Source organism: Acinonyx jubatus, chromosome A3 (genome assembly GCF_027475565.1).
Source record: "Acinonyx jubatus isolate Ajub_Pintada_27869175 chromosome A3, VMU_Ajub_asm_v1.0, whole genome shotgun sequence".
Lineage (NCBI taxonomy): Eukaryota > Metazoa > Chordata > Mammalia > Carnivora > Felidae > Acinonyx > Acinonyx jubatus.
This window is the reverse complement of record NC_069388.1, coordinates 72,842,304-72,857,708: the sequence shown is the minus strand read 5'-3', so window position 1 is coordinate 72,857,708 and position 15,405 is coordinate 72,842,304. Positions and strand designations below refer to the sequence as shown.

The following is a 15,405-nucleotide window of genomic DNA, read 5'->3' as shown; positions in this document are numbered from 1 at the left end:
TTTTTTTTTTTTTTTCTTTTTTTTAAAGTTCTTAAAGTTCCATAGGTAATATGACACAATTGGGATTGAGAACTTTCTGGTAGGAATAAAGAGATAATAGGTGATATTTATGATTTTGAACACTGCTTTACATACTTATTCCTTTATTACTGTAGGTGTGATGGTCGAGATTTGACTTCACTTAGGAATATAAATTGTGAGGTAGATATGTTTAAAATTCTTCATGGATCAGCATTATTTCAGAGGGGACAAACACAGGTAATATATGTGAAAAGCTGTAATTATTTGCTAACTCAGGATTGCTTAATTAGATCTAATAGAAGTACATTATGTAGACACTATAGATTTTTATCTTATGGAATGTGTTAATACCTGATTTTTTTTTAATATTTTTAATGGCTTTTGAGGCATAATTGCCATCTACAAAACTGCACATATTTAAAGTGTATGTTTAATAGGTTTTCAGGTGTATACAACTGAGAAACTGTCCCCAAAGTTAAGATAATGAACATATCACCCCTGCAAAGTTTCCTCCTGCCTCTCTATAATCCCTTCTTCCTGCTCCCCTCCCTTTCCTCAGGCAACTGTTGATGTGCTTTTGTCTCTGTAAATTGGTTTGCATTTTCTAGAATTACCTGGTGTCTCTATCATATTTTTTTTTAATTTTCATGCACAGAATTGAATCACCCATGCTCTTCAGTTATGGCATATTGTCATTTTTGGTCTATTCAAGGCCCTCATTTGTGTTCTCTATTTAGCTTATACCTTAGTCCTATTCTTTTCCTTTACTTAGGCACCCATTGTCTTATATTTAACATATAGGTGTATCCATTGTTTTGTGTATGGTATTTGCTTTATACTCCCTCCCTCTTCTTATATTAATCACTACTTTAATTTTGCCAGTTTAATTGCTACAAACTGTGGTATGTCCTTGCTTTCATTTGTATTTCCCTATGAGTCTAAGCATCTCTTTATATAAATAGCCTATCAGTGTGGTCACTGCGTAAATCATACCCTGGAGGGCTGCACACCCTCCAGGACATTCATTCTTTTCACTTAGATAGTGGTCCCTGAACTTAAGCAACGTGCTCATCCTGGTTCAGGTTTGCTCTTTTGTGAATTATCTGGTCATATCCTTTGGCCAGTTTTTTTTCTTTTTTCTTTTTTTTACTGTGGTTTATTTTTTTCTTCCTATTTTCTAATGATTTCTTATATTAATCCTTTTTAGTAACCAGAATTTGTATATATCCTCTCCCTCTTTGTCATAAGCCTTTTAGCTTTGTGAAGAGTGAACCTGAAATCTTTAGTTTTGATGTAGATAATCCTTCCCCTTTTTTATTTTGTGATTTGTGTTTTTAAAGTCTTATTTAAGAAATCTTTCCTTACCCTCCTAGTCACAAAATTGTGCACCTAATTTTTCTGTTAACTTTCTGGTTGTAGCTATCAAATTTAGACCATTAATCTATCTTGGAGTTTACTCTTACATACGGTGTGAGGTGGAAACCTCCAGAGTGAACCAGTTTTACAACTTATTTACTAATAATTCATTTTTCCTGTTGACTTATAATGTTAATATATTCTGAGCTTATAAATATATTTTTGAACTATATTCTGTTCTGTGAATTTCCTTGGCCAGTGTCAAACTGTTTTAGTTATTATGGTTTAAAGTTTGTCTTAATATATGAGGAGCAAATGCTCCTTTTTTTAATTGTTTAATTTTTTTTTAATGTTTATTTTTGAGAGAGAGAACGGGGGAGGGGCAGAGAGAGGGAGACACAGAATCAGAAGCAGGCTCCAGGCTCTCAGCTGTCGGCATAGAGCCCAAAACAGGGCTCGAACCCATGAACCATGAGATCATGACCTGACCTGAGGTCAGATACTTAGCCTACTGAGCCACCCAGGCACCCAGCAAATCCTCCCTTTTTATTTTCCTCTGCACTTCAAAATTGTTTTAGCTATTCTAGTGCATTTGTTCGTTCATTTGAATTTCAGTGTTAAATTACATTCTCGGGGGGAAAAAAAAAGGTCCTTAGATTTGAATTGGTATTGTGCTAAATTTATAAATTAACTTGACAGAGAAATGATATTTTTACAATTTAAATCACAGTCTTTACAATAAATAGCCTCACTCTTGATTCAGGTTTTCTTTTATGCCTTTTAATAAAATTTTAAAAATAACTCAATTAAGATATCCTGCATACTTTTGTTAGCAATTTTGACAGTCTCAGCCTTTTAACTGGAGTGTTTAGTCCATTGATGTTTGGTTTTAATTACTGATTTGATTGAATTTAGCCTGTCATTTTATTATTTGTTTCTGATTGCCCCCTCTTTTTTTCTGTTTTTCCTTCTTTTTGGATTAACTGCATATTTTTTTAGAATTCCATTTTAATATGTCTCTTTGCTTTTTAGCTATATCTTTACATTATTAATGGTGACTATTGAGAATACGGTATATATCATTAACTTTTCATTTTAGAGTTAATTTTGTACTATTTCGCACATTATGCTGTAGTTGTCTCATGAGTAACATCTACATGTTATAAAGTCCACAAGGCAATATTACAACTTGAATTTTAAACAATCATGTATTTTAAGAAGGTAAGTGGCAAAGATAGTCTTTTATATTGACCTACATATATAATTTCTGATGCTTCATATTTCTTCCTGAAGATCTAAGTTTCCATCTAGTATTGTTTACCTTCAATCTGACAAGACTTCCTTTGCTATTGTCCTATGGGTCTTCTGACAACAAATTCTTATATTTCATTTATCTGAAGATATCTTTATTTTGCCTTCACATACAAAGAATGTTTTTGCAAGGTATAGATTCTAAGTTGATGCTTTTTTCTTTTAGCACTTAAAAAATGTTCCACTGTTTATTTTTTCTCCTAATAAAAAGTCAAGATGCATTCAAATCATTGTTCCAATTGTCTTCGTCTTGGTGCTTTCCAGATTTTCTTTTTGTCTTGGTTTTCAACAATATAACTATAAAAAGTGTAGTTTTCTTTGTATTTATATACTAAGGGTTTCCTGAGCTTGAACCTGTAAATTTCTATTGTTAATGAAACTTCAAATACTCTTCTACCTTATTCTCTTTTATCTCTCCTTATGGGATTGTAAGTATATATGTTAGTCCTTTTGAAATAGTCCCACACCCCTTCTTTGTTGTTTAGATTTGGCAATTTCTATTAATCCATCTACATGTTTATTGACTCTTGTCATCTCGTTTGCATTACAAGATAATGTGTCTTTCAGTTTTAGAATTTCTATTGGTTCTTTTTTATGTCCTTAAGTATAATTATAAGAGCTATTAAAGATCCTTGTTTGTTAATCCAGGATCTCAGTTAGCTTGGGGCAATCTCTATTCATTGTCTTTTCTCTGAAGAATGATTCCCATTTCTTATTTTTTTGTATGTTGTATCTCGGATGTTGTGAATGATGTGCTGTAGAGTTTGGACTACATTGTGTCCCTCTAAATGAGACTGGATTTTTTTTAAGTAGGCAGTTTTATTGGCTAGACCTTTATTGAGGCTTCCTATATGGTCATATATACCTTCCTCTTCCTGTCCTCCCCCAGCACTTTTAGTACAATGCTTTACATAGTAGTCTGTGATGTTACACCTTTGCATTATTGAGATTTACACATAACTCTAATATTTATAAAATGAATAAATGTTTACTGCGTTAAGTAGCATGACAAGCTTTGTATAGAATTTCCCATTTCTTTAATAACTAATTGGGTTCTTCAAATACTTTATTTTCTTCTCATTGTTAGTAAATTAAAGCCTGACAATTTTTTTTCTTATTATTTTAGGTTCTTTGTACTGTTACGTTTGATTCATTAGAATCCAGTATTAAGTCAGACCGAATTATAACAGCCATAAAGTAAGTTAAGTTTTTTGGTAAGTTATAAGTATGTTGGTATGTTCTAAAACATAAATTTGGTATGTTCTAAAACCTACGTTTGATATGTCTTGAAGTTGTGGTCTTACATCATATAATTGAAGCTCATAGTATATTATTCATTACTATTTTTATGTTTTGTTTTTTTTTTTTTTTTTGAGAGAGCGCTAACAGGGGAGGGGCAGAAAGAGAGAGAGAGAGAGAGAGAGAGAGGGAGAGAGAGAATCTTAAGCAGGCTCCACGCCCAGTGCAGAGCGCAACATGGGGCTCCATCTCACAGCAGTGAGATCATGACCTGAGCCAGAATCAAGAGTTGGATGCTTAACTGACTAAGCCACCCAGGCTCCCCTCATTATTACTTTTTTAAACCTATATATCTATACTTTATGTTTCTGTTTACTTAATAGTGATTTTAAGGTATTTTTAACATGGGTACATTTATTCTCTGTCTCTAGAACCATTTCTCAGGAGAGTTATAGGTAGGTTTTTCTATTACAAACCAGAGAGCAAATAAATAAGCAAGAGTCCCAGTTGCTAAAAAGAATCTGGAGGCTGTTAATAAGTAAAAAAAGCTTTATCTAATCCCAAGCCATGTTGGAATTTGTGTTCAGAAATACTTGGCTCTCCTCCTCTTTTCCTAAAAAGTCAGCAATAATATCTTACTGATCAATTTTAGATGATGAGAATCTGTGTTACAGTCCTCACCAGCGTTACTGCATCAGTCCTGGGACTCATAGCCACAGTTCTTTTCTTTCCTCAGTGCCTAACAGCATTGCTTCCCTTTCCCTTGGTAAGGGTCTCAGAAGACCACAAGACTCTGTCTCACTCTTCCTATGAGGATAATCCCCAGTATTTTCAGGATAGCATTGCTAATTGTTTTTCAGTTTTCTGATAAAATTGACAATGCAGCTGTGTGTATAAGGTGAGATTGTTCATTGTAATCATAATCCTTTGGGGGGGGAGCTTTTATACTTTGTATTTTAAATTCCCATCTGAGCCCCAATTTGGTTGCCCTGCCCTTTTTCACTTTGACTCCTTTCCATTCTAGGAGGCAACACAGCTTCATAAGAAAGAGCACTGTGTTTGGCCAGGGCACTTCTTTATGTTCTAGTCTTAGGTCTGTAACCTATGTTAGTGAGAGGGCACACATCAGTCAGCCATGCTGGTTTTTGGTTTCTTCATACTTGTAAAATGCGGGTGCTGCGCTAATGATCCATATCCTTCTCTCTAGCCCCCCAAATCTATTATTCCTTTAGTCTTCTAGAGTCAGGTTTTTATATTTCTTTTCCCAAGACTGTGGCTTATGATTATGCAGATTTAGCCCTAATCCAGGACTTTTTAAATACTCAGCGGAGAGAGGTATTTTTTGTAATTAAACATCCACCCAAAGGGGACACTATTTGAGCTAAGACCCTATATATGCTAGTCTTTTCTTCAGTTAAAGATAAATCTGGTTTCCTACTTCAGGAATTGTGTTTCTTCTCATCCTTATTTCCCCCCATTGTTCTAGACAGAGTCATAACAGTTCTCATTTCAAACCCTGAAAAAATCTTTGCCTCTCTAATCTCCTGATTGCTCTCCCATGTATCATTTCAGTTATTGACCTTCATTTCACATGTTGACTGGGAGAAAGATCATAATTCTGAGATTTAACTAATGTGTTTAAACGTTTGAGATTCTCTCAGTAGTTACAAATGCTTAAAAATAAATGTCTACTGTCTTTAGTATTCAAATTGAATATTAAAGTGCTTATAAAGCAAAATTATTTTCTAAATCTGTGTAAAATTCATTTATAAGTCCCAGAAAAAAATACTGTCTCTGACATTCATCCTTCTAGTTCTTCTGGTTTTCAATTTCAAACCAACTCTTTAATACCTAGTTATTTTTTAGATACCCTTAAATCTTTTTAAGTTCTTTGAAATTATGTTTTTGTATCTATGTGATGTTTTTAATATTATGCTTTTTGTTTGTAGTGGGATAAAAGATAAAAATTTCATGCTGCACTATGAGGTAAGATAAATTTTTTCCCCAGTATTTTACTATGAAAAATTTCTGGGATATAGCAAAGTTGAAAGAACTTTATAGTGAATACTTATATGCCCACTACCTCGGTTCTATTAATATTTTACGGTGCTCGTTTTATATATCTGTTAAGGTGGATTTGGGGGCGCCTGGGTGGCTCAGTCAGTTAAGCGTCCAACTTCGGCTCAGGTCATGATCTCATGGTTTGTGAGTTTGAGGCCCGTGTTGGGCTCTGTGCTGACAGCTCAGGGCCTGGAGCCTGCTTCACATTCTGTGTCTCCATCTCTCTCTGCCCCTCCCCCACTTGTGCTCTGTCTCTCTCTATCAAAAATAAATAAAATTTTAAAAAAAAATTTTTTTTTAATAAAATAAAAAAAGGTGGATTTGGGCACTATTGTTTCTTACATGCAGAAAGGAATTTAAAGAGCTAAGCCATAGTCTTCAGTCAACAACTTCATGTTCTGAATCATACATAAAAGTTAAAGTATAGTAGACAGCTTTGTTTTAGTCAAGAAAAAGTCATACCCATTCACATGTGTCAAGCAAAACTGGGACTTCTCAAATACCTCAAATGACAAATCACCTTCTCCCTTTAGTTCATTTAAATGTTCATATTTTTACTTAGTTGATAAATAGTAAAAGAACTCTAAGGTATTTGATAGTAAATTACTTTATGTGAAATTATTATGAGTTTGTGATTGACTTTATTTACAACTAATCCTAAGGAACCAGACACTATATATAGCATTTTAGTTTTAGTATTTGAAGCATATATGCAGGGAGGCTGGTATAAAAGTAGCAAGTCTCTTCACTTTTGAGTGACCATTATTGGCTGCCCAGAATCCCAACATGTCAATTTTGTTGAGTCTGCTAGAATTAATAGAGAACACTTCATGTAGACAGTAATTGCTAGAGAATATCCAGAAACTTGGAGATTTTCACACGTTTTCAGTCCCTTATAAATACCCTGTTCTGGATATACCCAGATGTTATAGAAGCCAGAGAGGAATTATAACTGAGTGAAGCATATCCTTCATTGTGAGCTACACAGCACATGGCAGTCTTTTTAAAAGGGCAGTTCTGAAAAATGCAGCTCTAGCTGATTACTGGGAAAAGAAGTGAGGGAGGGGGCATGAAAAGGATATAGGCTGTTATTGCTGTATCATTTGATTTTTAAAAAAAATTTTTTAAGTGTACTTATTTATTTTGAGAGAGAAAGCAAACAGGGTAGAGGCAGAGAAGAGAGAGGGAGAGAATTCCAAGTAGGCTCCACCCTGTCAATGCAGAGCCCAATGTGGGGCTCAAACCCACAAACTGTGAGATCATGACCTAAGCTGAAATCAGGAGTCAGACACTTAACCAACTGAGCCACCCAGGTGCCCCTGCTATATCATTTCATTTTTTAAAAACTTTTTATTGTAAAATGAAACACAGATACTGAAAAACCTGTAAAAGGATGGCATAATGAGTTTTTATAAGGCAGAGACCCTTACAAACTACCACCCAAGGTAGAGAGTAGAATGTTTCCAGTCACCCCAGAAACCTCTCCATGCTTTTCATCCTAGTCTCAATATCATTCTTTCCCTAAAAATAACTACTCTCCTAAGTTTTATTGTAATTACTTCCTTGCATTTTTAGTGTACATCCCTAGACACTATAGTCTTGTCCATTTTTTTTTTTAATTTGGGATTTCTCTTTTAATCTCTAGGTTTCTCCTCCAGTACATTCTTTTCTTTTCAGTCTGTCTATTGAAGTCCCAGAGCCATCTGACATTTAGAGTTCCCCACAGTCTGCATGTTGCTGATTACACACTCATGGTGCAATCCAGCAAGTTTCTCTGTCCTTCTATCTCCTGAAAATTGACTGCATTCCTGAAAATTGATGGCTAGATCCAGAGGCTTGATCAGATTCATGTACCATCATCACTCCTTTTTAAAAATACTTTGTTGGGGTGCCCGGGTGGCTCAGTCAGTTAAGCATCTGACTGTAGATTTCAGCCCAGGTCATGATCTTGCACACACGAGTTTGAGCCCCACATGGGGCTCTGTCTGACAGTGTGGAGCCTGCTTGGGATTCTCTCTGTCCCTTCTCTCTCTGCCCCTACCCCACTTGCACTCTCTCTCTCTTTCTCAAAATCAATTTTATTAAAAAAAATTTTTTTTAATTTCAATGTTTATTTATTGAGAGAGACAGATCTGAGTGGTGGAGGGGAAGAGAGAGAGGAAGAGACAGAATCTGAAACAGGCTCCAGGCTCCAAACTGACAGCAGGGAGCCTAATGTGTGACTCGAACTCACGAAACGTGAGATCATGACCTGAGCCAAAGTTGGATGCTTAATGGACTGAGCCACCCAGACACCCCTTAAATAAAAATATTTTGTTTAAGACTGGAATTCCAAATTTTTATGGGAAATTTCCCAATATTTTAGATGACTGCAACTAATTCATATTCCTTTGAGATACTGTATTGGTCAAATAAAATAGTTTGCCACCTCTGACTAAAAGAAAACCCTTACTGAAAAAGATCTCTATTTCTTCAGTGTGCATTTTTTTTAATTTGTATATATTTTTCTTATTATAAAAATGTAATACTTTGTCATTGTTATTAAGTCCCCATAACCATCCATGTTCCCCTCTGGCTCATATACACACTAGAAATAGATACCTTTAGCAGTTTGTTGTATATTTCAGATATTCAGACGTTTTCTACATATATAAATGTACTTTAAAAAAAAATGGGATTCTACTGTTTTGTAACTTTTGTTATTATTTTGGTAATATAGGTTAGATATCTTTCCATGTTGGTTGTTTATGTATATGTGTTTATTTTTTTAAGTTTCCTCCTTATGCAACTAACGAAATTGGCAAAGTCACTGGTGTGAACAGAAGAGAACTTGGGCACGGTGAGTACAAATCTGTAAACTCAAATGGTATTCTTACAGAGACTTAATACATTTATCCTTATTATTTTCTATTCTAATTTAGGTGCTCTTGCTGAGAAAGCTTTGTATCCTGTTATCCCCAAGGATTTTCCTTTCACCATAAGAGTCACATCCGAAGTCCTAGAGTCAAATGGTAGAGTATTAATATAAATTTTTTCTAGTCAAAAAGACCAGAACTCTCTATATATATTCTTTTCATAATTAATGTTACATTATGCTTATAACTACAGTGCCCAAGTCCATTAAAAAAGAAAAATGTGTTTAATCATATACTGTCTAAATCTCTGTTCTTAGCCAATGAGATGTTTCTAAAGCAATATAAAGTGAATATTTCTCTTTATCTTTTATAACTTATCCAGTTGGGGATGTTTATTTTTAGAATAAACAAGGCCAGCTTACAGCAAGAAAGCACCAGAAGAGAGTGATCCATTTGGTAGGGGACACCTATCATATATCACAGATACAAGTAAATAGCAAACAGAGAGAGTCTGAATTATAAGATCAAATTTAAATTAAAATTAAGTCCCCAGGTCAAGGCAAGGTATGGTCATTAGAGATAGAAAGATCACAGAGATCTCAAAGATATATCAGACATAGATCAGATAATATTTTTAAAAAACAAAAACACCCTCTGAATTTAAATTAGAGACTTTCTGTTCTCTACTGGGTGTGACTTAGGGTCCAGTGAGAGAGCCAGAGCCTGTATCTTTAACTGACATCTGATTAAGCAACAAAAAGAGGTGTGCTGGTTTTTGTGGGAGGTTTCTTAGAATCTCCTATAGCATTGCTACCCAATATAACTTTATGTGATGATGAAAGTTATCTCTGCTATGCAGTTTAGGGACTGAATTTATTTCAGTTAACTTAAATTTAGTAGCTACATGTAGCTACATGTACCTATCATACTGATTTGTGTAGTCCTGTAGTTTGTGGTTTAGCAGAGCTTGTGTTAATTGCTTTTAAAAAGAAAGGAGTATGGAGGTTCCTTAAAAAACTAAAAATAGAACTACCCTACGACCCAGCAATTGCACTATTAGGCATTTATCAAAGGGATACAGGAGTGCTGTTTCAAAGGGACATATGCACCCCCATGTGTATAGCAGCACTGTTAACAATAGCCAAAGTATGGAAAGAGCCCAAATGTCCATCGATGGATGAATGGATAAAGATGTGGTGTATATATATACAATGGAGTATTATTCGGCAATCAAAAAGAATGAAATCTTGCCATTTGCAACTACGTGGATGGAGCTGGAGGGTATTATGCTAAGTGAAATTAGTCAGAGAAAGACAAAAATCATATGACTTCACTGATATGAGGACTTTAAGAGACAAAATAGATGAACATAAGGGAAAGGAAACAAAAATAATATAAAAACAGGGAGGGGGACAAAACAGAAGAGATTCATAAATATGCAGAAGAGGGTTACTGGAGGGGTTGTGGGAGGGGGGATGGGCTAAATGGGTAAGGGGCACTAAGGAATCTATTCCTGAAATCATTGTTGCACTATATGCTAACCAATTTGGATGTAAATTTTAAAAAATAAAAAATAAATAGAAAGAAGGAAAGATAACTGAATATGTACAAGGAAATAACCAATATAACAATTTTCAACACTTAAAAAAATCAGTATATTATAAAGCAAGTATTTTTCTTTCCATAGGATCATCTTCAATGGCATCTGCATGTGGTGGAAGCTTAGCATTAATGGATGCAGGTAAAAGGATTATGTCTCAAAACTACTAACGCTTTATATGGATTTGATTAGTATTAAATATAGATCTCTTTAAAATTCGGTTTTACTGGGGCGCCTGGGTGGCTTAGTCGGTTGAGCATCCAACTTCAGCTCAGGTCATGATCTCGCGGTCCGTGAGTTCGAGCCCCATGTTGGGCTCTGTGCTGACAGCTCAGAGCCTGGACCCTGTTTCAGATTCTGTGTCTCCCTCTCTCTCTGACCCTCCCCCATTCATGCTCTGTCTCTCTCTGTCTCAAAAATAAATAAACGTTAAAAAAATTAAAAAAAAAAAAATTGGGTTTTACTAAACTTGGAGAAGTCAGATTACCAAACTAAACTAGAGCAAGATCAAAGTACACCTTCAACTATACAGATATCTACTAGAATTCTTATCTTTGGCAAAAAGCAGAATACTGAAATTATTTACTTGCCTAGGGGATGCAGTGAGCTGTCTCACCTTCCAAAAGGTAAAGAGCTCTGCAGTTGATTCCATTCCCTAAGGAAGTTTGGATCACCAAGCAGAAGTATTTAGGACCCATAAAAGAAAGTAACCATGTAATCTTCTAGTCAATTTATGCAAGATAAAAGAAGAACAATACCACCCATAGAAGGGTACACAGAATTTTAGGAAGGAAGAGTGCCGGTGGTTCAGTATAATCTCTGGGTCTAAAACACCAAAAGGGAAAGAGTCAACATGTTAAGAGGCTCTGAAAACAATTCCTGCATCCCACCAATGATGCCATTCAGAAGAAAAAGGAACCTAAAGATACTCAAGAGGCCATACAAGGAGTTCCCTCTAAGTTCACACATTTATAGTACAGAGAAATGGATAGAAAGGATACCATAACCAAGAATGAGATGAAAGAATGGTGTGAATATGTAATAACATTATCTAGAAAGATGAAAACTTAAGCCAAAGCAAAAAAAAAAAAAAAAAAGCTAAAGGCAATTTTCAGTTGTGTTTAGTGGAAGGAAAACAGAATCTGATATTTAAGGTTGCTGTTTTCACCGTCATGCATTCATTCAACAATCTTTACTGTATGTCACTCCTGTGCCAAGTACTAATCTAAGCCCTTGGGACACAGATGAACAAAATGAAGTCCTTGTCCTTGTGGGTCCTGAATTCATCAGTCTTCCAATTTCATATTGGAAAACACAACATATTCTCAAAAAGGTGAACTGAAAGATAAAGTAAAAAGAGAGAGCCTTTAACTGCATTAAATGAATTCAGATCTTTTGGTCTAGACAAAAACCCAACCTAAAAAGACGATCTTCAGGATGAGAAAACTGACCTATGTTGGCAGTATTTGAAAAATCAGAACGTGGTATACCAAGGACACAAAAAGTTTTTAATTTTGAAAGAAAGGAAAGTATTTTCTGTAAAGCATAACTCAGTGAACTTGACTGTGGAAGACTCTTAAATAGATTATGAAAAGAAAGGTGTATAAGTGTTTTTAGGAAGGAAGGGGACTGAAGAGAAGAGACCAGAAGGGACTGACTTAAAACATGTCATAGTAAACTAATGTTCCATTTTTGGAAAATAGTACTAGATTTGGAGCAGGGGGATGTGGGGAATGTTGCTTATGCTGTGTATCTAGAGATACACAGTTTATGATCTTTCTGTAAATGATGCAGAAATTGAGGTGGATGATAGGTGCACCTTCATAACTGGTGGAAGGATGAGCAGAGGAGATAAGAGAATCAGATCAGTATGTTGGAGTGAGACCTCAAGTGGAATGCTTGAGGATACTTCATTCTAAACCCTGTCCCTTTCAATGTTTTTGTTACTGAACTGAGAAAACTGGCCTGCTGATAAAAAGGATACTGCTAAAAAGGAGTAGGTAACCGATATGTTAAATGACAATTTTGATCTCTAAAAAATGTAAAAAACAGGATTAAAAAAAAAAAGCCAAATAGAAAAAAATTTAATTTGACAAGAAGGAATGTCAAGTCCTGTGGGAAAAGCCAACAAAGTGTATACAATTCAACTCAAAACCTGAGTGCTTGCCACGCCCTATATCAGGCACTATCCTGTGCTCCAGAGATACAAATGGTACCTATTTTTTTTTAATCTTACAGGTGTGAAAAACCCAAAGACACTAACAAATCAGAAAGATAATACAAATAGGTAAAAGGCATAAATATGCACAATATGGATGAAGAATTAGATTGAAGAAAATTTGCTTCATAGAGACAGCTACATTTCATCTTGTTCCAAAGGTTGAGTAGTTTTTGATCTGTCATTAGGAGCAGGGACCATATTTCATTCGAAGGGAACAACATGTATAAAGTTAGAAAGCAGTATAGCGTGTTTCTGAAATGTATTTGAAAAAAATATTAAATTGGGACCAGATTTTAAAGGTTATTGTTATGCTAAGGATTTTGAAATTAAAGCTAGTATTTAACAACTCCGTATTGTGTTCTATGAACTAGTGTTCCTGCTGGATATTGATTATTGAAAATTTTTCTGTTCTAAAGTACATTTGAGCAGGGTTAAGCAGGTTTATTTAATATGAATTAAAGAAACTTTAATATGCTAGTATGAATTCTGAATCTCTAGAAATAGGATATATACTATTTCCCTAACTTTTTTGACCATAGAAATGTATAAAAATTTCTTGAAAGGAGATAATGGGGAACTCAGAGAATTTTATGTAGATTTGATTTGAATTTGATTTTTTTTTAATCTGATTTTTTTTTTCTTCTTGGTAGTTTTTCCCAGCTTAGATGTTAGCCCTGGAGGATGAAGTGGGAGAGAATGAGAGCTGGGGGGAGACACTAAAATTTGGGAAACCAGACAGGGAGAATGCTGTCAGAGCAAGAAATAATGTGAACTTGGACTAAAGGAGTAGCAATGGATGTTTCAGTATTTAGGGGAAAGGACAACTTTCTAAAAAAAAAAAAATATTTAAAGGATAAACTATCAGATCTTTGTGACTTCATGGGATATAGGACATGAGGAAAGAAGTGTTGATTCTGGCATAAGTGTCTTAGTTGCATTCAACCAAGATAAGAAAGGCAAGACAAAAAGGATTTATTGGGGGTAATTACATTTTGAATATACGTATATATATTTAAGGTGCTTTTGGGACATTTAGCAAGAGATGTCCAAGGCAGATTATTGGGTATACAGATGTAAGGCTTTAGCAAAGAGAAGTAGGCAGGTGAGAGGGATTTTTTTAGGTCATCAGCATTATAGGTGATGGTTAAAAACCATGGGCATAAGTGACATTACTTAGAGAATATGAAATGAGATTCCCCTGCCACACTCCTTTATAATAAATTCCAAGTGATAAAAAAAAAAAAAAAAAAATGCTTGGGGTGCCTGGGTGGCTCAGTCGGTTAAGCATCCAACTTCGGCTTAGGTCATGATCTCACGGTTCGTGGGTTCGTGCCCCGCATCGGACTCTGTGCTGACAGCTCAGAGCCTGGAGCCTGTTTCAGATTCTGTTGTCTCCCTCTCTCTCTGCCCCTCCCCCACTCGCGCTCTGTCTCTGTCTCAAAAATAAACAAACATTAAAAAAAATTTTTTTTAATGCTTATATAAAAATGAAACATTGAAGATTTTATCAAAATCTTAGGAAAAACCATTTTAGGCAGAATCCAGGAACCATCATTGCATATAAATTTAAAATTCTGTATAGGAAAATAAATCACAATAAACAAAGTCAACTGACTAGGAAATAATCTATTTTTATATTTCCTATAAACATTCAAAAGAAGTTTAACCAAGTCAAATTAAAAACAATAAGCTACATTTTTACCCTTTATCTGAACAAAGGTCTTGAGATTGGATGGGAATTAAGAATGTAGAACCTCAAATACTGCCAGTAAAAATATAAAATGCTACACTCTTTGGAAGGCAGTTTGACAGAATTATAATAAATATAAACCCACACACCCTTTGACTCAGTAATCCCACTTCTGTTATGTGGCCTATAAACCTATGGGGGGAGTACTCTGCAGCCATTCAAAAGAAGAAGGTGGAGCTTTGTGTGGCATTATGTTGTCAATATCCAAGGTATGTTATTAAGTGAAAAAAACAAGGTGCAGGATAGTGAGAGCATTCAGTATGCTTCCATAAGTAAAGAAGATTATACTACAATTCATATTTGGGCACAGAAATTTTCTGGGAGGATACACAAAACCTAATTATGGCTTTCATGGAAAGGTAAACTGAGGGGTTCAAGCTAGAAGAATTTACCAAATACATGGTTACTTTTCAAAAAAAAAAAAAAAAAAGATAAACACACCAAAAGCAAAAAGATGGATGGATTCTGTTAAGAGTTAAGGTTGCTATGTTTATAGAGGATTTTGCTGAGAACAGTAATTACCTGTTAGAATTGTCTTAAGGGGCTTTTATCATATGCTTAAAAAGAAATGAGGTAGTCAGATGACCTCTCCAACTTCTGGTGATTGTCAATTTAAAACACTATTCACCTACATTAAAATAAATGTCAAGGGTATGATACATATGTGTGTTAGGCTGATATACACATTACACACAAGCTCTTTTTCTCAACTATAGGAGTTCCAATTTCATCTGCTGTCGCAGGTGTAGCAATAGGATTGGTCACTAAAAACAATCCTGACAAGGATGAAATAGAAGATTATCGATTGCTGACAGATATCCTGGCAAGTATATCCACATTTTCAAATATTTAAGAGTGAAGATTGTGCATTTTTATAAACATTTTATAAACATTGTATGTTTAGAAGAATAATATTACTTGAGAAATAAAGGTCCTTGTGCTTACTTTCTTCTTCTGAATACTAGCCTTGAATTTTATAGGATGTGAGTTT

At 34.8% G+C, this 15,405-nt stretch overlaps 1 protein-coding gene across 1 annotated transcript in view; it reads left to right on the top strand.

Annotated features, from left to right (window-relative positions):
* PNPT1 (polyribonucleotide nucleotidyltransferase 1) overlaps positions 1-15,405 on the top strand; it is a 47,952-nt gene that overhangs the window by 22,320 nt on the left and 10,227 nt on the right. Inside the window, exons 13-19 of the mRNA XM_015074200.3 lie at positions 156-258; positions 3,815-3,885; positions 5,877-5,913; positions 8,761-8,827; positions 8,910-8,999; positions 10,531-10,584; positions 15,131-15,237. Of these exons, the coding sequence (XP_014929686.2) occupies positions 156-258; positions 3,815-3,885; positions 5,877-5,913; positions 8,761-8,827; positions 8,910-8,999; positions 10,531-10,584; positions 15,131-15,237 (529 nt within the window). The remainder of the gene's footprint in view (positions 1-155; positions 259-3,814; positions 3,886-5,876; positions 5,914-8,760; positions 8,828-8,909; positions 9,000-10,530; positions 10,585-15,130; positions 15,238-15,405) is intronic.